The following is a 24,554-nucleotide window of genomic DNA, read 5'->3' as shown; positions in this document are numbered from 1 at the left end:
ATATATATATATATATATATATATATATATATATATATATATATCATAAATATTATAAAAATATTTATTAAAATATATACATTTATATATATTTTTCTCTTTTCCTGAATTTTTCTTAAAATTTCCACTTTATTGTTTCACACGCTACTTAATTGAATTTAAATTGTACTTTGAAAATTTGGTTACCATTGCTGAGATTCGAATTTCTTATTTTTTTATTAATTTAATAATTTTAAATAATTACATTAATTTTTTTATATATAATATTTGTAAATAGATATATTTACAAAATATTACTACAAATATTTATTTTTCGTGTACTATAAATATTGTATAAAATATTTAGTCTGTATTTTAATAATATTTTCAATAAAGATTTTGATACTTTTTCCTTCATGTATAAAAATATTTATATTATATAAAATATTTATATTTATATAATATTTTTAAGAAATATAATTCGAAATAAATATTTATCATAAATATTGTGTGCTGTCTGACAAACGCATTACTTTCTGCACACTAAAGAACCGTATTCGTATTTAAGGTTCCTGCACATTCGAAACTCAGGCTTCAATTTTTCGGCAACCACTTGGATTGAGATACTCCTACTCCTACTTCTTACTCCATCTATTGTAGATCGGATCTTAGTACCTCGTCGGTACTGTAGTGATTATGGCTGTGTTCCGAAATTCACTGCCAGTACTGAAATTCTATAGTTCATGTCGCGTATACTATAGAATTTCAGCACTGGCAGTGAATTTCGGAACGCAGCTCATAGCTGGCCGTTACTTAAGCCAGCGGCACACGATGCTTGTTTTCGTGCTGGATTGCTTGCTGCATGGAAATACTCTGTTTTGATTGGTGCATTTCTATCCATCTTCAGAGATGCGCCAATCAGAACAGAGTATTTCCATCCAGCAAGCCAACGCGAAAACAAGCATTGGGTGCCGCTGGCTTTAGAGGCGTTTTTTTCGTTTCGTAACCACAGTAGCGTTTGGTTGGTTAGTTTGGTCCACTTAACGCTCGCAACGCCACGAGCGTCATTCTATCTTTGTTGCTCGAGGCGTTATGAGCGTTAAGTGGACCAAACCAATCAACTAAACGGTATCGTGGTCACGAAACGAAAAAATGCCTTAGAGCAATTAGTCTAATCGCACTGGAGGCCTTCGAATGATGCGCTTATTTTCTCTGTATATTTCTTGTCTATATATATATCTTGTCTAATAGTGTTCGACTAGCCCTAGGTTAGTCGCTCCGAGAGCGATTAATGACTTCATAAGTCTCTACTAGCCAATCATAAAGCTTATAAGTACTTATTTGACCAATAAATGTAGGCTGAATAAGAGTGGGTTAATCCAGAGCCAGTCGAACATGCTATTATTTTCGTGTTGGATTGCTTGCTGGATAGAAATACTCTATTCTGATTGGTCCGTCTTTAGAAATGCACCAATCAGAACAGAGTATTTCCATCCAGCAAGCAATCCAGCATGAAAACAAGCATCTGTGGCGCTGGTTTAAAACCGGCCCTTTTCTTCCTTTCTCTAATGGCAGTTAAGCCAGTTATTGGAAGGGAAGGAGAGAGCGTTGTTGAACGTAGGTTAGGAACAGTTGTATGTTCGTTACCAGGTGAAAGTTCCCAACCGCAATTCACAATATTTCTTCACGATGGTGAAACTTACGCCAGATTTAATAGAACAATCAATGCAATACATTAATCCTGTGCGAGATCGTGAGTTAGATCTTAGAGGTTTGTAAAAAATCGCCTACGTTGGCTGTTTGATTTGCTTTGTTGCCATATTACGTATTGTGTTTATCGTGTGATTGTTGTTCCGTTTTTGTGTTACAGGATACAAAATACCTACGATTGAGAATCTAGGAGCGACCTTGGTAAACATTCTGCTTTGTGCAGTGAATTTTTATTCTTTGTTACACAAAGTCTCAGACTTATATTTATAGTTGTCATATAGAGCTTGTCTCACGTAAAAGACTTGAATTTTGTATTAGATTTTTTTTCAGATAAATCACATATATGACATTGTATTTGCAATTCAAAGGAAAAACTTGTATCAAAATTTTAATTAGAGTCTGAGTACTTCATGTTGAGCGAGTTTCAAGCAGCAGTTGCTGATACATACCAAAATATTACACAATTGTTCTAAGTGTTCACTTCTCTTTTTCCATAGGATCAATTTGACACTATAGACTTCTCAGATAATGACATACGTAAGCTGGATGGTTTTCCGCTCTTGAAACGGATCAAAACCTTATTCTTCAATAACAATCGTATTGTCAGAATCACCGAAGGCTTAGAGAACTGCATACCAAACTTACATACTCTAATGTTGACTGGCAACATGATACAAGAATTAGGAGACTTGGAGCCTCTTATACCGCTGAAAAACCTCACAAATTTGTGTCTGCTACAAAATCCAGTGTCAGCTAAGCAGCACTATCGACAATATGTCGTGTACAGATTCCCGCAGCTCAGGCTGCTCGACTTCCGGAAAATTAAGCAAAGGGAACGCGAGTCGGCGATAGAGTATTTTAGGAGCAAACGTGGCAAGGAAATGGCGCGCGAGATAGCTAAAAAGGTGAAGGCACAAACAGCAGGCACATCCGCGGAGAAACCTCTTACCTCTGCTGAGGAGCGTAAAAAGATTCGTGAGGCCATCACGAACGCGTCCTCCTTGGAAGAAGTTCAGAGACTTAGCAAGCTACTACAGGCTGGCCATATACCAGGCGAAGAACGATTGCAGAACGGTACATACAATGGTGTAGCAAATGAAATACACGATAAGTGTAGATCTGCGCAACTTATGTATATATGTTTTAGGAAACGGAACATTGGAAGCTATGGAGGAGGACGATGATTAACTCGCCTTATTTTGTACGTTTTACGTTTACAGCTTAAGGTTCTTGGTCTCTCGCCGCGAAATTCTTGGTTGATGACGTCAGAAGCAAGAAAACGCATGTCCAAAATTCCTGCAAAGTCCTACGTCGAAATAAAAAGATATCTCTACAAAATGACACTCGATCAAGCAACATTTTTAAAATACTCCAAACACTTTTGCTCTAATAATCAATGAGTAACCGTAAAATTAACGCGAGACGCAACCTGCCTTTTTTACCAACACATCCGCGTTATTGTCACGTTAATTTTACAATTATTGTTGATTGTTAGAGTAAAAGTGTGTGGGATATTTTAAGTATTGCTTAATCGATTGAAAGTGTTATTTTTTTATATATATCTTTTTATTTGATGTACCTTGCAGGAATTTTGGGTAAACATATCTTCACTCATCTAACGTCATAAATCAAGATAGCCACGACGAGTAACTATAGGGCTTTAAGTTCAAGATAAACCTCCCCTTATTGTAAGTATCTAGATTGACGAAAGAGCGATGGACGTAATGATGTAAAGTTGATAAGAAACTGTATACTACACAAATGCATATATATATATTGTCGCTGCAAAACGCAGATATCCATTTTGTCATAAAAAAATAAAAATAATAGTATAAAAAATGTAGCCATGAAGCGATATTACTCCTTATGTTATATACGAACATAATTTTAATATATTGGTATGTTTATTTCAGCAAAAAATCCGAATAAACAGATTCACTTGAGAAGAACTTTGTCTTGTTATCACCAAAATTGCTCTTTATTCCTTCTAATGTAAAATTGAATCGAATCTTGCATATTATTTTATTTATATTAATATAATATTTGTTTTGTGTATATGTGTGATTTCTTTGTGCATTTTTTTCGTCTTTTTTTGCTTTATGTATAATCAGACATTAATAACATTCGAAACGTATGAAAAATTACTTGTGCCTGTAGATATTTTCGTTGGTAATTTTCATTAACGGGAGATCGTGTGTCCGAGCTAATTAAACTATATACGCTTATAAATTTTCACATATTCGCTTATTTAGCAACAATCTGTATATTAAGTATAATCGCTGCAAAACTCGACACAAATACTCGAACGAGTGTTATGTAAGTTGAGTCACAGATGTCAGTACGATATATTACTGTGGAGTTGTGGTTCACTTTTGCGATTATTTACTGGATATAATTTTCGAGAAAAATGGGTAATTTTATCGCCACTCATTTCACGAAAACTGACGTGATGCCGGTTCCCGAGGGACCACCGACGTTCGATCCGATGCTTGGATTTCCAGAGGGTCGAAGAGTCAGGGGCAAGTATTGGCAGTTGAATCTAACCTTATATGTGCGAAACTTTCGACTGTTAAATCTTTATTATTGTTGATTGAGATTTAAAATCGATCACCCGGTTTTGTGCTTAAAAATGCATTTGCTTTGTTTTTTTTTACTTTCATGTATTATCATCGCGTTATTTCGAATGTATGACATAATTGTAGGGTTAACAGTCTCTTTCAGTATTTAATTAAATTATTTATTTACTTTTGTAATTTGTTTCGCATTTGTTGATAAGATATGAGATTCGATATGGTAAGTATATATTGAATACTTGATATATTTGCGAATCCATGTTAATGATAACTTTGCTTTAAAAATGATGAGCTAAGTATGTTTCCATTGCTATTTTGGAATGATTTGATTGATACATGGAAAGCGAGTTTTTAAATTTTATCACAATAATTTAATTATATATTATAATTGTAGCCAGAACAAGTCACATTTAATTGATATAATCAGTGATTCATCCAATTAATTTTACTTATGTGGTTCTATTCCCTTGACAGATTCGTACTGTAACATTCTGTTAATTTTCATTTTAATTGGAAAATCTATAAATATTAATTAATCTATCATGCTTGTTAATTTATAGAATTAAATTAGTATATCATATATACTATTGCAATAGTATATATAGGATGCTTATCATAACGGTATCCATTATATCTTTACCAGTTACAATAATTTAGCAGGAAAAAGTTCTAGATGCAATTAATTGGTTCTTAAATAGCAATAAAATACAATAAAAATTTCGATAACGTTCTTTTTTTGTGAAAAATTAAAGGTTATTCTTCACTTTTTTAAATGAAATCATATCTTTTTTCACTCATAGTGTTGTAAAGAGAATTGAAACAAATTTAATAGTAACTCATAGTGTCAATACCATTACAGTCAAGACTTTGTAATATGATATACTATAAATTGAATATTAACCATTAAGTTTGTTCAGATTTTAGGGAATATCTGCTTTTTCTTTAATCTTTGCTCAGCTCGACGAATTTACAGAGCTACCAGTATCAGAAGAGGACATGATAGCCGCAAAGATCCCACTCGATAAACGTGATTTCTGTGCTCACAAGTATATGGATCTTCTATACTGCATGAGACGTCACTATCCTTTCATGTTGAAGTGTGCTCACGAGAGACACGAATATTTCCGATGCGAAGCTGAAGAGTAAGTTATTGCTTCGACGATTTACAATTGTATTTATAATAACTATAAAGACACATTGTTTGATATCGTACATTTCTGCATTCTATATTTTATATATCGTATTCTGTAAATATATACTAATAGATATTGTCCTGTTGCAGTACCACCCTAAGATTGAAAGAATACGAGAGGGAACGTCGTCTCCTTGAGAGAAAGAAGAGAATACAACAGAAACAACAAGCAATAGCTGCTTGAAAGTTTACTTGTATAGAACTTCAATAAATCGGCTTTTGTCGTGGTAATTTAGGATACATATATGATAATGGAATAATCGCTTCAACTGTATTGTATATAAATGCGATATGAATAAATGCGATATAAATGCGATATTAATAAATTGTACAGCAAAAAATAGAATTTCCACTTGGTGGAGTGTGACTGATGACAATCATTCAATATTAACTTGCATTACATCTCTTTTTCTTTTCCATCAATCTTCCTTTTTTATTTGTTTGGAACCTATATCGCGAGAACGTATGTGACAAGTTGACTTTCAAGCATTTAATTTACAATTTGTTACATGTTACAAGGTAAACGTCGATCTCTCGTGAAATGGATTTCGCGCGTGGTCGACGTGTGCGAATTGTCTCTTCGTGAACAATTCTCCTTGCACGTTGAACCGAGTAATTAGTTTCGCGGCTTAATCTCGATAGAGACTCCAACAACGTATAAGATCCATAGTTAACTTTTTATTTATTATTACAAAAGAAGAGATACAGTATGTACAAAAAGGACGCAATCGTCATGCGCCACTTGTGGCGCTATAATCCTAAGATTGGAGGTAAAGAATAGCGTCTCGCGCGAGACGGGCTCTCTCGCGTCCGAGAGCAATAACTTATCGTTGTTCAAATACAATCGATTGTTACAAATACACCGGAGGTCCGTCGCGCGATCGGCCGCGTCTCTCTGCGGCTTACTACACGCACGGGATGCGCGCTCTCCGCGCTCTTTATAGCTGCGCAGCTTCATCCGGGCAATCGATAAAGTAGAAAGCGCCGCGGGGCTTGCGAACCCGCGGCTCTTCTCCGGCGGCATCGTCGTGTCGGGCGTCGCGCTGCCCGTGCCGGCTTCCCGTCGTGTATTTGGTATTCGTGTTACCCTCGCGTCCCACACCGCTACGTAATCCCGTGAAAAGTATCGTACGGACGACCGTGAAGACGGCAATAAACGGTGGTGGTGATGGAAAAATATTGTGTGATTATCTCTCCATATTAAATCAAATAATAATCTACCTCCCCGATCGCGCAGAGAATAGTGAGTTCAGTTGAGGACGCGAGAGACGATGAAATACAATATATTGTAGTGTGGCAATTCGAGCGATCTCGACATGTTGCAGACGCTGTAAGTTCATTACGTACCCCAACAGTATCCCAGACAACGTAAATGTCTAGAATACGTTTTGGAGACACCTAAAAGATGTCTAAAATAACTAGGATGTCTCTCAGGTATTTTTGAGGCGTTTCTTTTACAGACATTTACGGTGTCTGAGTCTTGTTCATCGGGATTTAAAGCGCATCGTTCACACAGATGCGCGAATCATTCTCTATGTGTTCGCTACTTTTCCTTCGTATCTGACATGAGTGCAGATTTCTCATCATTCGTACCGCACTGCGGCATATCCGCGAGTCTCGTCGGTGTCGGCGAGAAAACGCGAGACTTTCTGTTCGTGTGATTTCACGACACGACACGAGATCCCATACGAAAGCCGACAGTCGCGATAATACTTCAAACGTAATTTCTATAAAATATTCACCGTCAACATTTATCTCTCGAGAGTGAACGGGAAGACGCTAGTCGCAAAACTCTTCGACGCGACTCTCCAGAACCGAGAAAAGTCCCAGAGAGCCCGCTTGATCCAATTGCTTTTATATTTACAACGATTCCACTCTATAAAAAATCGGCGAAGTTTAATGACTCTTATGAAGTAGCAATTTAAACGAGTTATATAAATTAAAACGCCAATCGGCATGCCCGACATAGAATAGAATTATTCCGAGTTTTTGTCATGCGATCACCCTTAACAGAAAGATGAAAGAGAGAAACGTGATGTTTGATTCAGCAGTAAATTGACGCGCAGTAGATACATACCGATAAGTACTGTTAAAAAAATATGTGAATTTATACACTGAGAGAAAAGGATGTCTGAAAAATATGAAATATTTATGCAGTGTGTGTGGGTACTAATAATATATTTATTTGCTACTAAATCTCTAAATTCTTTTATTCGAATAGTTTCTTTTTTTCATGAAAAGTTAAGGCTTTGAGATGTGCATTTTCTTATTTGATATTAAAAAGTATAAGTAACTATATTATTTTAATACTAACCAAAAATAAATCTCTCTCTTCCTCTCTCTTAAATATTTTCTGTCTCAATATAAATATAGGATTTCCAAAGAAAAAAAAGGCTCATAATACGTCTCTTTTCTACTGGCCGATATAACTTTCAACGCGCGTATCCGTTTCCTCTCGTTCTCGTCTTGTCATGTTTATCGACCATTAGAAACTACGAAGCTGTGACACGGAAACTTGTTTTTCAGTGCTTCGTGTTTTATCTTATTTAATCACCGTTACATGCGCGTTAAACGCTCCATTTTGATAATCTGATTTAGCACAATCAAAATAGGACGACGAAAATTTCGAGAAAATCGGGCGGGGTGGGTGCACCGGAAGCTCTGCTTCGAAGTGCTCGCGTTACCTGGGGCAATCCGCGGGCGATATGGATATACTATGGATAAATAGCGATCTTCTTCCTTACGGAAATGATCTGCAGTGCCCGGCGCCAGTGAAACATTTGACCTCGATCGTCGTGGATGGGAGTTTTAACGCGTTCGTGTAATGAGTTCGCCCATATGATATCTGCGAGACCGCTCGAAATTACCTACATCTATCATCAGTGGATCGTGGAATATAATTTCCCAGTGGATTTCCTTTTTTTCTTGCATCATCGCTTTCGCGCTGTGTAGCAGCGCACGTTTCTCCGATCGAACAGATACGAGAGAGGGAAAGAGATACGACGCGAAGATTAACCTATTGACCGACTGACTCTTCTACTTCGTTTATCAGTTTCTCCGTCACCGTTGAAATTTCGTTTCTCGCAACTATCGACCTTTTAACATCGGCGAACGGATTCTATCGGATCGGTAAGAAAATTCGATTCGGAGTCAAGTTTGATTCTGTTGCATCGACGGAAACGAGTTGTTCATCGATCAGACAATCACCGTCGTTGTCCACTTTTCAAATCTATCATCTCGTTAATGCACGTTCTTCAACATACGTCAATTAATAATTATTACTTGAAACTCATCTCAAGTGAAGTATTTGAATTCGGAATTTAGTGAGAATTTTCTATTTCTCTGAATAAAAATTCGAGTATCTCACATGAGACGAGTTTCAAGTAACAACTATTAATATATACCTCAGAGTTTGATGTAAATTTTTCAATTCGCGATTACAAATGTAACATTGCATATATTATACGAATCAAATCAATCAAAAACTCAAATTTAACTCTACACTCAAATTTGATTATCTCACGTGACATAAGTTTCAAGTAATAATTATTAATATGAGCCTTATTTTACTAATTGCGTCTTTTTTATTGATTTATTGAAGAATTAAGCTTGTCTCAATGCAATTATGTCTATATTTTTTAAATCACATGTCAAATTTTCAATATTTTTTTTTGAAATATATTCTATGTGGATTGAACTATTTTTGCACGACTGCGACCAGTTATCAGCATTGCTGATTTATTGATATTGAGACGTGAGGTTATCTATCGATAATCGAATCGAACTTTTTGACTGACCTAATAAATTGTGCCGGTGAACGAATGGTTCTTGTCCGGCGTGGTGTACTTTTATTTTTCTCACTATCAAATTGAATGATTCTGTTACCGAAGGATCAAGACATTTGTCTGTGGCATGTGGAAAAGACGAATTCTCTTCAGAGCCTTTTCATTCGTGCCGAATGAACGTCGCGGCTTCTTGAGGCACGATAAATCGCACATTCATCGAACACGCGAGTTTCGCGATAGCTCCTTCGTCTATCGATATGCGGTAAAACGAGCAAGATGGCGCTTGTCGCATCATTCAACATCAACAATCGCATCATTGGTGTAAAAAAGTGGAGCCGCCTCCGGGACGAGTACACGATTTGTGCGTGTACACGCGTCTCCGAGCAGCGTAATTGGAACGACGGTGTCTCTTCTTCTTCTCCTGGTGCGCGCTTTACTCGTCCTTGAGCATCTTCATGGACCTCCTCTTACGATAAGCGCGCTGATAGAAATCGGAGAAGAGGACGAAAAAGATTGTCGAGTGCAATAGAAGGAGGCCCGCCACCAGCTTGGGGTAGCCGCAGTCAAAGATGAGGGCTTGTGCGCTGTGCACGAACACCAGGAAAAACTGCACCTGAAACAAACGACGTAGCGATACGTTACAGCCGGGAATTCGGTTTCGGTGAGCGCGAAAAGTCTATATGGGCCGTGGAAAATACGTCTTGAATCGAATTCTAGACGGGCGTTCGGGAGAAGCGCTGAGACGCGCGGGACCTTCTCATGTCTTTCTCTCGGCGCGCGAGATATTAATCTGTCGCGAATGAACAATAACACCGGTGCGTAAGCGCACACGAAACGTGCTCCTGCAATAACCGGTTTGTTTCATACAATTGTGCGTTTCTCACGCCCGAATTATTCCCGGGGACTCGTGCCGCACATTCGAAAAAATGGTGTCGCTGTCACATAGCGAAAATTGTCTAGGTACTAGAAATTAGCTAAGATATGAGTAAATGACTAACAATGCCGCGCATATGATTTGTATTTAATCAATATAGATGACAGAGACAGAATTTCTATCTGTGAATTATTTGTGAAATTTAGTAAGAAAATCTCTATATGGCGCCCATCCAGATTAATGACAGTCACACTTTTTATAAAAGTGTAATATGTAGATAAAAAAAAGTACTAGAATGCTGCTGCTGCAAGTTCTACGCGTCACTATAATTTTCTAGCAGATACAAAAAGCAGCGACAAATTCTAAATGTGACATTTGGAATTCCACTTGGACCAGCAAAACAGTTTTTTTCTGAACGTATAGAAAGGAAAAGAAGGGGCTTTTATTCGAAGGGGCGAATTGTAATTAAATGTCAGGCACTGCTGATCGATTTGTAGAAAGTACGGGTAACTGTATGGCCGAGTTTTCGCTATGCCGACAGCCGCGGTTAAATTCACCGCACGCGTGCATTTGCGAACAATTGCGCACACCTCGATACCGATTGCGCCTTGTTGTACCTGGCAGTTATACTAACTATAGAATTTTTTATTGGTCAGTAGAATCCAAAGTGTTACATTTAAAGTTCTAGCAAGCTTGCATATCTCCAAGTAAATTTAGATAGATGTGAGGATTATACATTTGTTTGTCTCTCCTCGTGCTAGTCTTTTTTGTCTATCACAGTCAATTTTTATAAAAAGTGTGACTGGCTTTAATTTGAATGGACATCACAGAGAGACTTTCTTGCTAAATTTCACAAATGGTTCAGACAGCAATTCTGTCTCTGTCATTTATATTGATTAAATACAAAACATATGCGACGTCGTAGAGTTTGCTAGTCATTTATTCATCTTAGCTAATTTCTGTCTAGATAATTCACGGCTACAAGACCATTTTCTTGAGTGTATCTTGGTCTAATTTGTACCCACTCGAAATGTGCGAAACTAGATTCACTGCTGAACGATCGCGAGGAAACATAGTACTTCTCTAAGCATAAAGCCGCTTCATGTACTGAGGAAAAATATTTGAAAAGTTACTTGTAGAATGTAAAATTTACTTCTGTGAATAAACTTTGTATTCCATGAACAAATTTCCATAAACAAGTATTTTTGTCGAAGTGTGAGTCTCAAAAGTGTCATCGAATATGCATGGAAAAAATAGTACAATTGTATTAACATGAAGTTTGTAGTTGCAATGAACAAATAAACGCATTTTGGTTGAAGGAAACGGAATTATTGGTTTATAGAACCACATATTTGTGCTATTAGAACCGCAGAAAATTTTTTATCAATTAAAACATGTTGGTTTGTTCATTAAAACTAAACATTATGTTAATACAACTGAATTTTGGTATGAATAATTAAATTTTGTTATTTAATTAATTTAATTAATTAATTTTCTGGTATAAATATTTAAATTTTGTTATTTAATTAATTAAAAAATTTCGGTATGAATAATTTAAATTTTGTTATTTAATTATATGACACATCAAACAAATGCCAAGGATTTTGTTTATGACAAAATCTCTCTCTCTCTCTTTCTTTGATTAGACTGTTAATTTAACATTTGCAATCGACGCATCGCAGTACTCATTCGCGGAATTTCGCGAAATGTGCTGAAGATCTTTTAATTCTCACTTACTTAAACAAACGACTCCTCTATCAGATTTACAGAGCGTAAGCCGTGATAAATAGTTCGTGTAATCTTGAAATAAAATCGCGCGTATCTACGAATTCTCGGGCGCTCGTTTCGGGGCGATTTCGACGGAAGGAACCCCGACTCACTTTTCTTCTCCTTTCTCTCGATACAAGCGATCAGTTGCATCCTTGCGTCTGCGTTCTTGTCTCGCGAGAGGGACTCCGCGGTAGAACGCGGCGCACTTCGCCTTTGGTGTTGGACAAAGCAGCGAACGGACAAAAGCGAGTCACCACGCGGTTTTTATACGCTTGTCCTGGACACACTTACGCCGGACGTACATACATAAGTGCGCGGCATGTAACGAATCAATGGTCTTGCGAGATAAGCTGGAATAGGTGGTAAGCACATATAGGTGAGGCTTTGCGAGGTGTGTACTTTGCCAGTACTTTGCGACGCTGATTGCAACGACGAGGACGACGGCGACGGCGACGGCGATAACTGCGGCCGCGGTGGTGATGATTGTGGCGTCAGTGGTGACGACGAATGATGATGGTGGTGGTGATGATGGCGATATGGTGGGGTAGTGCACACAGTGTACACCGTATGGCATAGCGGAATGTCAAATTGTTGCGCCACCTCTAACGTAGTCGGCCAAGTCCGACCGGCGAGTCAGTCAAGAATTGCCCAACGTTGTACTTTTCACTTTCCCTCACCCCTACCAGGTGCTTGACGCATGAAATTTTGCCTAGGTAGAGGGACCGAAACCGACCAATCTAGCGAGGTACCAACGAAATTCGCGGGCGATCGCGAATTTGTTCTTGCAGCTTGTCCGCGCCGCCGCCGGAACGGATATTGTTTCTCGTGCACTTTCCCCGTCCAGGTGGAAAATCGATTTCAGCGATACCGTGGGCGCGCCCCGCGCTCTTCCCGTCGGCTTTTCGACGCCTCAAGGGAGCGTTTCAAAAATTCAAAGCGGATAACAAAAGCACAAGGATTTTAAAATCCTTCTCATTGTCGTCGCAATTTTATCAAGCGCAGCGAAAGTTCTATATTCCTTTTTTCTTCCTAAGTGGCGAATACGGGCAATGGAATTCGGTTTCTCTAATAAGAGTTTCTCTATTCATCATGTTAACTGGGTGACTTTACGGCGGTTTTTTCTGCTCTCTTTCTCTCTGTGACTTGCGATTTAGACGTCATCTTTTCCGATTGCAGGAACACTTACAGGAGCGGATCATATTTTCGCAAACTCATCCGCATGCTTTGTAGGTCATAATCCGGCATACAATGAGAGAAGTGCGCGATCGATTTAAAATCGCCGCGAACATGCGGTAATGACAAATGCTAATGCCATGGCGAAACCTGTTTGGGAAAGACCAGACTATAAAAGACCGCATATAAATAGAAAAGAAAAACTGCTGATTAACAAAACATACTTTGTATATGAGCTTCGATTATCGGCGCGAAACAGGTATAGATATTAGGAAATTATTAGTGGAAAATTATTGCCGGAATTTCACTTTTCTTTTTTTTAATTCATTCCCCGTGCTAAGCCGTTAGTATGTGTATCTAGGAGAATACGGCGATTAGTTCGCATAATCGATACTCTCGCTACTTAATTCTTTCAGAGTCTCAGATGAATCGTTAATCTTAACGTTGCGTTTCGAAGAAGAGAGCATGTATTGCGTTAAAGGGAGGAGAAAGAGGAGGAGGAAAAGGAGGAGGGGGGTAAGAAGAAGTGTGCTGTACACCTTAATTAATATATCTCACGTGCGCTACCGATGTGCACCCTCTAAACCGCGCGCAGTGGGTCAGTAGTGTCTACCCGTTCACTTTCATCAACGCGGGATTACTATCCGCTTTGCGTGAAACTCGCGGGTTGTGCAAGAAGAAGGTATCACGAATCGGTCTGATCCGCACGCGCGAAAAATTACGCATGCTGCGCTACTGTACGCTTGCCTCGGAAACGCCGGATCACGTGTCGCATTTTTACGCTGCACTCTCGCTCCGCGAACGCGTGCGCTTGTTCACGTCTCTGGGCTGCGAAATAGCGGAAGTATTGATTTATTTCGCGAGACAGTGTCGAAAGTCGGATCAGATTAAATATCCGCGCAACGAGACTCGTCTCGTCGTTCTCTGCTTTGTCTGGTTTTTTCTTTTTTCTTCTCTTTTAACGAGAATTCCTTTCAGGATTTACGTCGAATATGCGCGACCCGGTTTGGGCAATCAATAGTTAACTTAGGAAAGAGGGTACCATTTGCTTGAAGACGCCTACTCACCAGTTGCAACGTGGTCAAGTGCTTTTTCCACCATAAGTACTTCTGGTATTCCGGGCCCATGGCCGCTAACATGTAGTACGCATACATGACTACGTGCACCGCGTTGTTTATAAGATTGCCGAGGGTGCCGTGGCCACCAGGAATGAATTTCACGCAGATCCACGTCTCCAGGGGTGTTAGCGAGTGATGATACAGGTGCAGGAATGTCACCTGGCTCTCTTTCTTGCGTAACACGAAGAATATCTGAAATTTCGACGAGTAATCATGTCATAGCATATTCTCTGAGATTTCGTAACTTCCTGTTGCTTAGTGCGAGCTTGAATACAACGACTTGCGATTTGCATAGGAGCGGATACACCTCGCTTACCGCGACCTTTAGGTCAATCGAACGGCTTTGAATCGGGGATATGTTAATTGCGTGCGTCAAGGAGCGATGACTCGAAATACCATCGCAAAAAACGCAGTTAATTCTCGTATTGGAGGAGAAAGAAAATAAAGGAATATCGAGTTTGTTAGCCTCCGAGCTACAAGTTTCAAACGAGAGATGTCTCGCGAATCGAGGAAAGCTAACGATGAGGCGTTATTCTTCCCTCAGTTTTCGGACTTTTGAGGAAGGTGAACGATCTTGTGATAACCGTCTGCGGTGATTGTCGGAGACTCGAGATAGCTTTGTATCACTTTGACGATATCTATTTTTACTAACGAAATCAATATGATTTTCTTCGATGTATATAACTGATGATATCATATAAAACTCTCGTGTAGATGAAACTGAGCAAAAAATTCCTCCTATTATTTTGCAAAAAATTCCTCCTATCATTTTGCAAACAACCACCTGCACCTCAACTCCCTTACATCGGAAGTATTTCTCTTAAATAAGACGGATATTTTCGGGGCGTAATCAATTATTTTGTAAGGGGCTTAGAGTATAGAAGCGTAATCAATTATTGTTATTTCTTACTAACATATTATTTCTTATTTCTTATTAACTTTTACTTTAACTTGCGCTAAGCTTATGCCGCGTATTATAGACGAGCTCTATATATCATCGTCAGACACCTTGTATATAATCGCCACTGTCTCGAAAGTGAGCAACGCGTAATGATTCTGACATTTCTTCAAATTTCATACGCTGTTGAAACAGTCCATCATTGGGACTAGGCGCTTTCATCCTATGCGGGGAGGATAGGTGAGCGCGTCCGCTTTGCGAATTGCCGGCTTCTTCGACAGGACAGCGAGCTGGCGAATGAGCGCGGCGTTCGGTCGATTAAATCTTATCTACTTCTTTAATCCGGCCGACACGATTGCGTGTTCGATAGCGATTTGGTGGTAGTACACTTGTGTGCGCTAATGGGAACGATTGCTTAAGGGTTATTACGCCGCGAGAAGGGATACGAACATTTGTACGCGATTATTCGCCTCTCACGAAGTGGCCGGCTATTTGTCTTGCCTTTTCTTTTTTTTTTTTTTTCGATTATTTCTTGTTACTTACCGATCTGTTTGTTAGGCGCACATGCCTTTCCGACGAACGCGAACGCGAAACTGGGGTGAACTTTCAAATTTCGAGACGGTTATTCTCGCGGGTGTGAATATACTCGTTCGCTCGAGGCTAAGTGTAAATTAAGATCGCGGATGCGCGCGTCGAAGTAGTGGCTTTATCGTCCTCGGTTCGCCTGTAAAATAACAAGATCGACAGGGAGAAATCCGGTTGACGTCGAGCCGATTTCATACTCGTTCCGCGCAAACGACGCGTTTCTATAACACAATATCGTTTTCTACTTTCCTCTCCTATTTTCGAAACACCGTTTCGCAAGAGATCGAAAGAAATTGCTCCTCGGAATGAGATACCGATCTTAGCACAATGTCTTGAATCGACCGTCATTATTGGGCCAAGTGTCCACATTGTAACGCTTCCTTCGCCTTTATAATTTCTCGTACGCGTTTTAACATGCACACTCTCGCATCGTTAATCGAAATTTTTTGTTCGGTGTTTTTTTCGACAATATACGAGTCTCTAAATTCGACATCCCGCAAATTATGAAGGTCATAATTAGGGACTAGTGAAGATGAGCCGTACCGTATCAGCGAATTCCGTGAATTTGCTGATGAAATACCACCAGCAAAGATTCGCCATTCTGACAGCGGAGGGATTGTGGGAGTAGTCGACTGGTTGGCACTTGTAGCTGTAGTCCAGCAGCCATCCGGACATTAAGTGCTGAAAGAAAATGAAAAGAGACATGAAGTCGTAAAGTTACTGACGAAATAAAACACGCAGAATACGAAGATTAGATAAATTTGATAGGCTGTTTTAATAGCCAACAAGAGACTGTTGTAGTAGTGTAATCAGACAAGTAAAAACTCGTAACTGTAGCTTACATAGCCAAAAGTAGAAAATTCTTTAGTCAAATCTACTGCTCTTCTTGTTCATATTACTTTCATTATATTATACATTCATATGTCATATTGTGTAAGTTAGTGTATGTTTTATCTACTACGGAAAAGGCTCCGGCTGAGGACCGAAACATTTGGATTTTTTAACTAGTCAATTTTATAATTTTGATTATAATAAATTTTATAGTTTTAGTAAATTTTATAGTTTAGATAATTTTATAGTTCTAGTAAAAAAAATTTTATAGTTTTGACTATGTAAATATCACAGTTGAAAATTTTTACTTATCCTATTACACTTGTGTAGTAGATTCTTATTAGCCCTTAAATATTTTAGAATACGAAGATATCGATTGTGATAAGCAGTGATAATCGACATTAGTCGAATCGTGAAGAATCTATTTTAATTGCTTACTTGACAATTTGTAAACTATCTGCGATCTCGATATTTTTGTACGCGAATTTTGTACGGGAATCTCGATATTTTTGTACGGGAATTCTGACAAATCTCTGCAATAATTACACGCCAGTGTAATATTTTATAGCGATCACCTGATACATCTCGCATAAAGCCGAGTGATACTTTCACAATTTTCTTGAAGTATATCTTTTATTATCTTATTAATTGCACTTGACGGCGCGTTCAATTCATGTATAATTTTCCTCATTTTTTATGCGAAAAGAACCGTTATTATCGTGAATTTTAACAAAACCAAGAGAAAAGAAAATAGAAGGAAAACCGGAGTCATTGAGCAATTGCTAGAATTATCTTAAGAATTTATAGTAATTTATTATTGACTCTCTAGCAGAAAACGGTAGAAGCTGTGATTAGTCGCTGCATTTGCATGGTGAACTTTCGCAGTAAGATCCAACTGTTCATTATCCATTTCATTGCATGTAAAAATTCGCTTCTTATTTGATTTCCTATACGATATTTCACTACATCATACCGATCTCACATGCGCTGTTATCGACATAGAGGTATTTTGTGGAAAGTTGAAAACAGGATGTCTCGTGCGTTGCTAACGAAACGCACGCGAGAGATCGCGGGTCGGTTGGGCAATGAGCAATGGGGCTCTCTAGCCTTGGTAATACTATAATCTTCATGTTTCTCGCGATTTCGTTTCATTGCTGTCTGCTCCACCTGGACGCGATACGCGCTGATCACGTTGATCGATCGATTATTATTAGCAAACGTCGGCATTGCATTGCATCAGCGTGTCGCTGTTTTTCGAGAAATTGGTACTTAGTACATTGCATCGCTGCAATTTCGAAAGCGGCCGATCTCGTATGTGTTTTGCTCAATGTTTCGTTCAGTACATTCTAAGCGCGACTTCATGACGGCTACGAGTAGGTCAAGGCTAAGAAGCGAGATCGTATATCTGTCAGAGCAGAGCAAACGTGTGTAACCGGCAGATTTTGTCAATTTACATTTCACGCGGACTCCGCGCGGATCCTTCGCGCGGTCCTCCTCATACTTCTGTTTCAAGCGAGCTTTCGGCGTTTCGACAGACACTCGATGTATGTACACAATCGGTAATCGCCAGATTTCATCGACTTGTTGACGCACGTGGATATTACAGGGGAACATTTTTCGTCGTGCAATTACGCTGCGTTATGTTCCGCAGCCGAAAGACCCGAAATTACCGAGAATCTGCGTTTCAATAATCAGCGAATTATCGGTAAATTATAGCGCACACATGCGTAAAGGCAGTCGAGAGATTTCGACTTCTACATTATTACGTTTCAGTTCTTACAATTAAGTTGTTTTCCGCGTGCCTTCGCGGCGAGAAAACTAGTTTGGAACTCTATGTAGGATTTACGAGTAAACACAATGTACTCGCCTCGATCGATTTGTACGGTTCGCCCCCTCTCGATACCGCCGTCGGCCGGCATTTTCATGCGGTTTTTCATTTTTGCCAGGCACAGTGATTTGCACAACAGCGCAAGTGGTCCGAATCACGAGTACACAACGGCAATCCAAGAACTGTCACGTGCTTACGACGACTCGTTGGAATTTGTTAATCGTTTTGTGTGCAAGAGAGACCACCGAGAAGGAAATTGTTCGAGAAGAAACGATTAAGATGTCATGTGAGGCTAACTCTAAAATCCCAAGCATCAAAAAGTTATGTAAACACTGGTTAATTTTACCCAGCGCGTTTTTATCTGCTCATAACTTACAGAAAAGTGATCGAAATTCAATCCTTTCTTTCTTTTTATTTGATCGGTGTAGAAAACAACACACAGGAATGTGAATCTATTAATGTTTTCGATTCAATGAAGTTAAAGAAAGTTAGAATGAAGAAATAGAACGGATGTTTTTTTAGAATGGTAACGTTTGAAAAGTTGGCCTGAGTAAATTTTATCCATGTTTAGGGTTCCAGGGTTAAAGCAACGCATGCGAAAGTACGCCTCCTCTTTCACTCCCCACCATTAATTACTCAATTTCGATCGTACATTGTGCAATTTTGCATCGGAACAGTCGCGTGATTGTTCGCTCGGCCATCGACGCAAGTGTTTAAACGTCGTGGCGATCGTCTGCTAACTTCGCGCGGATCGACGTGTGCGTTTAGCAACGCGTGGGCCGGTTGCGCAGGTCTTATTGACAGATTCGTTAACGATAAGTCGCGCATAACAACGAGGGGAAAAAGGAGTGCGCATCATCTGAGAGAACTGAGAGATCTTCGGCGCGACGGACCGATGCGTCGTAAGGCAGCGGTATATAAAGAGACTTACCTGTCATACATGGGTCGTTCAAAAAATGTGTGCCTTAATACAGAGATAGCGCGGCCAGATCTTTATTTCAGAACCATATTTCAGAACCACCCTTTATTAAGTTAATGCAATTCTAAGCAAATATACGAGTAAATCGTAAAATCGTAAAGTGGTAGCTTACGAATAAATCGTAATGTTGATAAAATTCACAAATAATAACTTTATTGACAACTTCTAGTTAGTTGTAAGATTTACAAGAAATCGTAGATATTTACGAGTTATCGTATGACGTACAGCCCGTATAGAATTGCTTATAAGTTCTTACGAGTCTTACGAGAAGAAGTTACGAGTTTTACGATTTTCTCTAGAATTGCAATATAAGTTATGGCAACATAAATTGATTTGTTGATCAGTTGTTATTTGACAGTGCGTCAAAGTGAACTCCACGAGCGATGGATTCTGCCTTTGACCATACAAATAAAAACTGAACTGATCGTTTCTCGCACTTTTTGGCATAATTTCGCCGCAATCTGAAGGACTTTTAGTACCGATAAAACCGTCGATGAAACTTGGGTCTACCAGTTCACTTTAAAACCGAGGAAACAATCGAAATAACGAACATACACTCAAAGCGTTCAATTTGGCACACAGTTAAACAAGACTAATCGACAGAGATCATTTTATACTGTCGTACTTAATCTAATAGAGGATGGCTCTGAAATACGATAGTAAAAATTTTGTCAAATTCGCGCTATATTAGGTCACGTACTTTTGGAACGATCCACGTACGTAATAGTCCGTTCGAGCGTGAGCGCGCGCGAAAGCGGCTTAATAATTAAGCTGTTTCTTACGCTGAAAATAATTATACGTCTGATTATAGCGCGTAATAGCAAAATTCGCGATTCTGTGCCGCGCACGGCGTAAGATAGTTCTAGGCCGTGGTTTCCTCCTCGATCTTTGTCAATGATTACGCGAGATATTCTATTCATCTCTCTCCTTTCACCGTCACACTTTATGGGCCATGCTAATCTCGCGCGCGCACGAGAATCGCTCCGCTCATTCGGCATCGTCCGCGTCGATATTTCGTCGCGACTTCTCCTCCGACGATCCGTTCCTTTTCAATCTCCGTAGACATGCTCACGGACGGCACACTTACATGGTGACCTATATCGTCCACGAGGAAGAAGTTGCTCGACCGGCTTCAATCGCTAAGCAAGTCCATGTATCCTGGCGGATCGCCGGCGCTAATGATAGCCGCAAGAAGACGCGAAAGTCAAGGGTGACTCTCGCGGAAGGTCGTTCGAACTCTCGCAAGTACGTGCATGTACACACATGCACACTTGTAATTTCTCTCTCTCTCTCTCTCTTTCTTCCTTTCTCTTGCCCATTTTCTCTCTTTGCTCTTACGGACTATCCGAGCACGCTTTTCCTGCCCAAGGGTTGCCTGATCGCAAATTACATGTTTTCTAACTCACGAGCTTCCTATCGCATTAACTGGCCCGATTCTTCCGATTTGTCATCTCGTACTCCGTTACTTATTCAACGTCTTTGATATTTGACATCTCGCGCGTAATTACGATCCGTTGATTTTTATCATTACATCGGTAAGTTACTTTTCGAGACTTTCGACGGCAATAGCTTCTTCTCACCTCGTACAGCATCCCCAACGAGAAGACGACCTGGAACGCGTTGTACACCACTAGAACCATTCTCAGTTTGTATGGCTTTCTGTTGACCATCATACGCGGGCCGAATATGACGACGAGGTACAGGTAGAGGAGCACAATGAGAATGGCCGGTACAGGTGAGTCCATGAGCGGCCAATCGTTGACACGCGGATCTGAGACCGTCGTGAGAATTTCTGTGTATTGATCCAAAGCCATTTTGACCAAACCCTGAGCACCCACGAAGCTCCTGTTCATGTCGGTCATCTCGATCCTCAGCTCCGGCTCTCTCTCCGCCACCAATTCCGCTGCCGCCGACGCCATTTCTGAAAATGTAAGCCAACGTTAATTCTTATGCCGAAACGAAGCATGCGGATGTTGCATCGTTCGTGTTCAACTGAGCTGGATAAAATTAAGGAAATTCCATGCATTCGAGAAATCAGGTTTTAAGACCGAAGGAATCTTGTGGGTCAATGCTGCCGAAAAACCAGATCGAAGTATTCTTATTTACAACACGTAAGCGAGTTGATCTGGCGGGACGGGTATCGAGACAAGAAGGAAGAAAGAGGAAGAGAGAGAGAGGGAAGAACACGAGTCTACCTCTGCGAGATCGTCACGCGTGCTTACTTATTAATGTTATTCCGAAAGATATTAAGAAATCTTTTCTCACGTTTTATAACGTGGAATGTGGAAGGAATATTAATAGCGAAGCACCGGTTCCTCATCTCGATGTTGGGCAGGCTAAACGGACCATGTCTACAACATGGGGCATGCAACAACAAGGCTGAAACAACACGACGACTCACGTGAGTCGACACACGTGACACAGGAAGCTCTGCCCATGAAAATAACGCGAGCGGTTTTACTGACTAGGTGGACACGTCACGCTTATTTCGCAGAAAGGATTGAATGATAACGAATTGCAAATAAAACAAAATAAAACAAGATTGATGATAGTAGAGCATGACGAGAATTCTTCGGATTGCAAATGAGACAAAATAAATTTTTTCTGTCACCGAGCGCCCCTGGGCAAACCGACTCGAGGATACGATTCCGTAATCGGCCGGGACACTTGGATGACTCTTTCCGTTCACGTCGTCACACGTGATTACACATACGTGTAATTCTCGTTGATCAAAGCGAACCTTACTTTTGCATGGAACGCAACGGGTCAGAAAGATCGCCGGGAACGTCGTTAAGAGTACCGACGTTATCGTGGTGTCATCGTCGTGCTGCGCTTTCGCTGCGCGGTTTTATGCACGGATGTGAGCCTGCCTCCTCTTTTCCTCCTTCTCTCCTCCTCCTTCTCCCCTTCTCCTCCTCCTCCTCTTTCTCTTTCCATGGTCTCTTTTCGCTTTATTTCTCCGTCTCATTTCCCGTATGGGTCAATAAATCACCGCGCCATTTGAGTCAACGTCATTTGAGTCAAGAACGATGCCAGAGGGTTACTAATTCTAATGCTGCAAGTAAAAAGCTAGAATCACGTGATGCACGATTTCATGTCTTCTGATATGCATACCGATATATCGGCAAACTCAATTCGCTGCATAGATCCTCCAGCTAAATACACGATAGCGATTCATGCAGTGAACTGAACTGCCAATCAGCATAAGAAGGTATGAAATCCTGTGATTCTACACTCAAAAAAGTAGTTTTGGCAAAAATTGCCTAGATACGAGGAATTAAGATAGACAAATGATTAACGAACTTTGCAATATTGCATATGTTTTGCATTTTTAATCAATATAGATAACAGAGACAGCGTTTTTATCTAAAATATTTGTGAAATTTAGTAAAGAAGTCTCTCTGTGGTGTCCATTCAGATTAAAACCAATTTCCTTATACAAATTGGCTGTAAAAAAAAATTAGCGACGAGAGACAAGCGAATGTATAATCCTTACATCGATTTAAATTTATTAGCAGATATTGTTAAAACGGTGCTGCTGTAAATTCTACGCGCACCACAACTAATTTGATCTATATTTAGATAATTTTATTTGTATTTAAATACAAAAAGAACAACATATTTCAACTGTGACGTTTAGAATTTTATCTGTACCAGATATTTTTTGTATAGCTCTACAGATACGTTATGTCTGGCCTGCTTGTATGTATTACTCCGCGGTGCGCCCGACATGACGCGTCTGCATCCACTTACAGCGCGACGTTTACGATTCGTATCTTAAGAATGCGATTTCGGAAAATAACTTTATCACACACGATTAACTTTGTAAAATTCTTTTCTATTTTTGTTTTTATGAAAATTTTCACAAAGTTTTCGTAAAATTTTCGTAAATTCGTAAAAACAAAAATGTAGGCTCCCGAGGGTGTTTTGAAAAATATGAAATTTTTAGAAGGTTTATATGCATAATTTTACGAAGAGTATTAAATATCATAAAACTTTCGCGCGAGAAATTTTCTCGTATATTTCACATTTTCAGAGACTTTGACTCGTGATCGAACAAATGCACGGAGAGATATTATATATATATTTTTTCTTTCATATAAATTCTTTTCAATTTTTACTATATTCTTAGTAGTTGAGAACAATAGTCAGTCAGTAAAGTCTATCTTACTAACAAGAGTATGTACTGATTTATTCTACATACTCACAAAAGTGTATCAAAATCAAAGAACTCGAGTTCGCGGTGTTCCTTTGTAAGGAACATAGTAACTTTCGTTAGAAACACAGTAGATTTCGCTGGAAATACAAAAAATTTTTTAATAACATATTTCAGTTCCTAAAATATAAGTAGCGTATATGAAATAAAAAGATAGCAAATTATTGCAAAATGTCGATTAATTCCTCAGTTACTATAAATTCTACAATAATTTTTACTATAAAATTCTTTCCGTGTGTGGAATTAAATTTGCGAGATTACTTCAAGCCCGTGTGAGAAAACACTCATAAAAAATATTTATTTTCCGTTTTAGGTTTCTTTGGTATGTTGTAAATATATATTATATATTGTAGGTGTATACATGAGATATTATCTTTTATGTTGGAGGAAAGTAAGTTCTCACAAATAAACGGATAAATATATTCAAGGCTTTCATCGAAATTGATGATGGATAATTTCAAACCTTCCCCCATTACGGCACGAGTGAACAGATGTGTGTATCATTTCTCTCCCTGTTGTATCTCGCGGCATCATCGTTAATCCGAAGACAGAGACTAACCGGTGCCGATTTCTAATCAGCTATTCCTCGACGTCTTCTGGAAGCCGAAGCCCTCTTCAGCGGGAGACTTCAATGCCAGATAGGCGCGAGCTAATGGATACGCGAGCGGATTAACCCGCCGATCTCGGCATCTATTGCAACGTGCAACGCTCTCGAGTGACTTGTCATGCTCTACTATATCGTGCTACATCCAAATATCCGTTTGTATATCTTGAAGCGGATCCGCAGTCGTGTAAAGACGAGAAGCGGCTTGTTGTTAGACATATTCGAAGCGCAAAGTCATCTCGAGAATCAGTTCGATAACTAAGGTCTGTATTAATAACCATCACTTGAAGTTTGCTTTACATGAAATACCCAGGTCTGAATTTCGAGTTGGATCTGAGTTTTTAATTTGAATTACATGATATATGTAACATTATTGATTAATAACTTCGATTCAATTGATGCAATTCTAAGGAAATATACGAGTAAATCGTAAAATCGT

General features: G+C 39.3%; 3 protein-coding genes across 5 annotated transcripts in view; 2 read left to right on the top strand and 1 right to left on the bottom strand.

Annotated features, from left to right (window-relative positions):
* The first annotated feature begins 1,546 nt into the window (after positions 1-1,546).
* Positions 1,547-3,638, top strand: LOC116844897 (probable U2 small nuclear ribonucleoprotein A'). Its single transcript, XM_032817026.1, has 4 exons — positions 1,547-1,750; positions 1,850-1,890; positions 2,187-2,763; positions 2,837-3,638. The coding sequence occupies exons 1-4, from the start codon at positions 1,669-1,671 to the stop codon at positions 2,875-2,877; spliced, it is 741 nt and encodes a 246-aa protein (XP_032672917.1). The 5' UTR covers positions 1,547-1,668; the 3' UTR covers positions 2,878-3,638.
* Positions 3,639-4,001: 363 nt separating this feature from the next.
* On the top strand, positions 4,002-5,800 carry LOC116844899 (NADH dehydrogenase [ubiquinone] 1 beta subcomplex subunit 7). The gene is made up of 3 exons (XM_032817029.1): positions 4,002-4,208; positions 5,236-5,404; positions 5,545-5,800. The coding sequence occupies exons 1-3, from the start codon at positions 4,097-4,099 to the stop codon at positions 5,636-5,638; spliced, it is 375 nt and encodes a 124-aa protein (XP_032672920.1). The 5' UTR covers positions 4,002-4,096; the 3' UTR covers positions 5,639-5,800.
* A 2,189-nt stretch (positions 5,801-7,989) lies between these two features.
* LOC116844896 (elongation of very long chain fatty acids protein AAEL008004-like) overlaps positions 7,990-24,554 on the bottom strand; it is a 29,912-nt gene continuing 13,347 nt past the window's right edge. Inside the window, exons 1-5 of one of the 3 annotated variants that reach the window (XM_032817024.1) lie at positions 22,041-24,186; positions 20,876-21,216; positions 16,201-16,338; positions 14,124-14,366; positions 9,673-9,852 (exon numbers count right to left, since the gene is read on the bottom strand). In XM_032817024.1, the coding sequence (XP_032672915.1) occupies positions 9,673-9,852; positions 14,124-14,366; positions 16,201-16,338; positions 20,876-21,214 (900 nt within the window). In that variant the 5' untranslated portion in view covers positions 21,215-21,216; positions 22,041-24,186. Of the gene's footprint in view, positions 9,853-14,123; positions 14,367-16,200; positions 16,339-20,875; positions 21,217-22,040; positions 24,187-24,554 lie in introns of those variants that run through there. The other 2 variants (XM_032817025.1, XM_032817023.1) reach the window with 2 other exon arrangements.

Source organism: Odontomachus brunneus, unplaced genomic scaffold (assembly GCF_010583005.1).
Source record: "Odontomachus brunneus isolate Ranch 3 - 2012 unplaced genomic scaffold, Obru_v1 Obru_scaffold_047, whole genome shotgun sequence".
NCBI lineage: Eukaryota > Metazoa > Arthropoda > Insecta > Hymenoptera > Formicidae > Odontomachus > Odontomachus brunneus.
This window is presented reverse-complemented; position numbering and strand designations above follow the sequence as displayed.

What these genes read in the sequence shown, in the direction of transcription:
- LOC116844897 (XM_032817026.1), top strand. Translation starts at nt 1,669, where the DNA reads ATGGTGAAACTTACGCCAGATTTAATAGAACAATCAATGCAATACATT. An exon ending in TCGTGAGTTAGATCTTAGAG is followed by an intron (nt 1,751 to 1,849) that starts GTTTGTAAAAAA and finishes TTTGTGTTACAG; the next exon opens with GATACAAAATACCTACGATT. An exon ending in CGAAGAACGATTGCAGAACG is followed by an intron (nt 2,764 to 2,836) that starts GTACATACAATG and finishes TATATGTTTTAG; the next exon opens with GAAACGGAACATTGGAAGCT.
- LOC116844899 (XM_032817029.1), top strand. Translation starts at nt 4,097, where the DNA reads ATGGGTAATTTTATCGCCACTCATTTCACGAAAACTGACGTGATGCCG. An exon ending in AGAGGGTCGAAGAGTCAGGG is followed by an intron (nt 4,209 to 5,235) that starts GCAAGTATTGGC and finishes ACGAATTTACAG; the next exon opens with AGCTACCAGTATCAGAAGAG. An exon ending in TTCCGATGCGAAGCTGAAGA is followed by an intron (nt 5,405 to 5,544) that starts GTAAGTTATTGC and finishes GTCCTGTTGCAG; the next exon opens with TACCACCCTAAGATTGAAAG.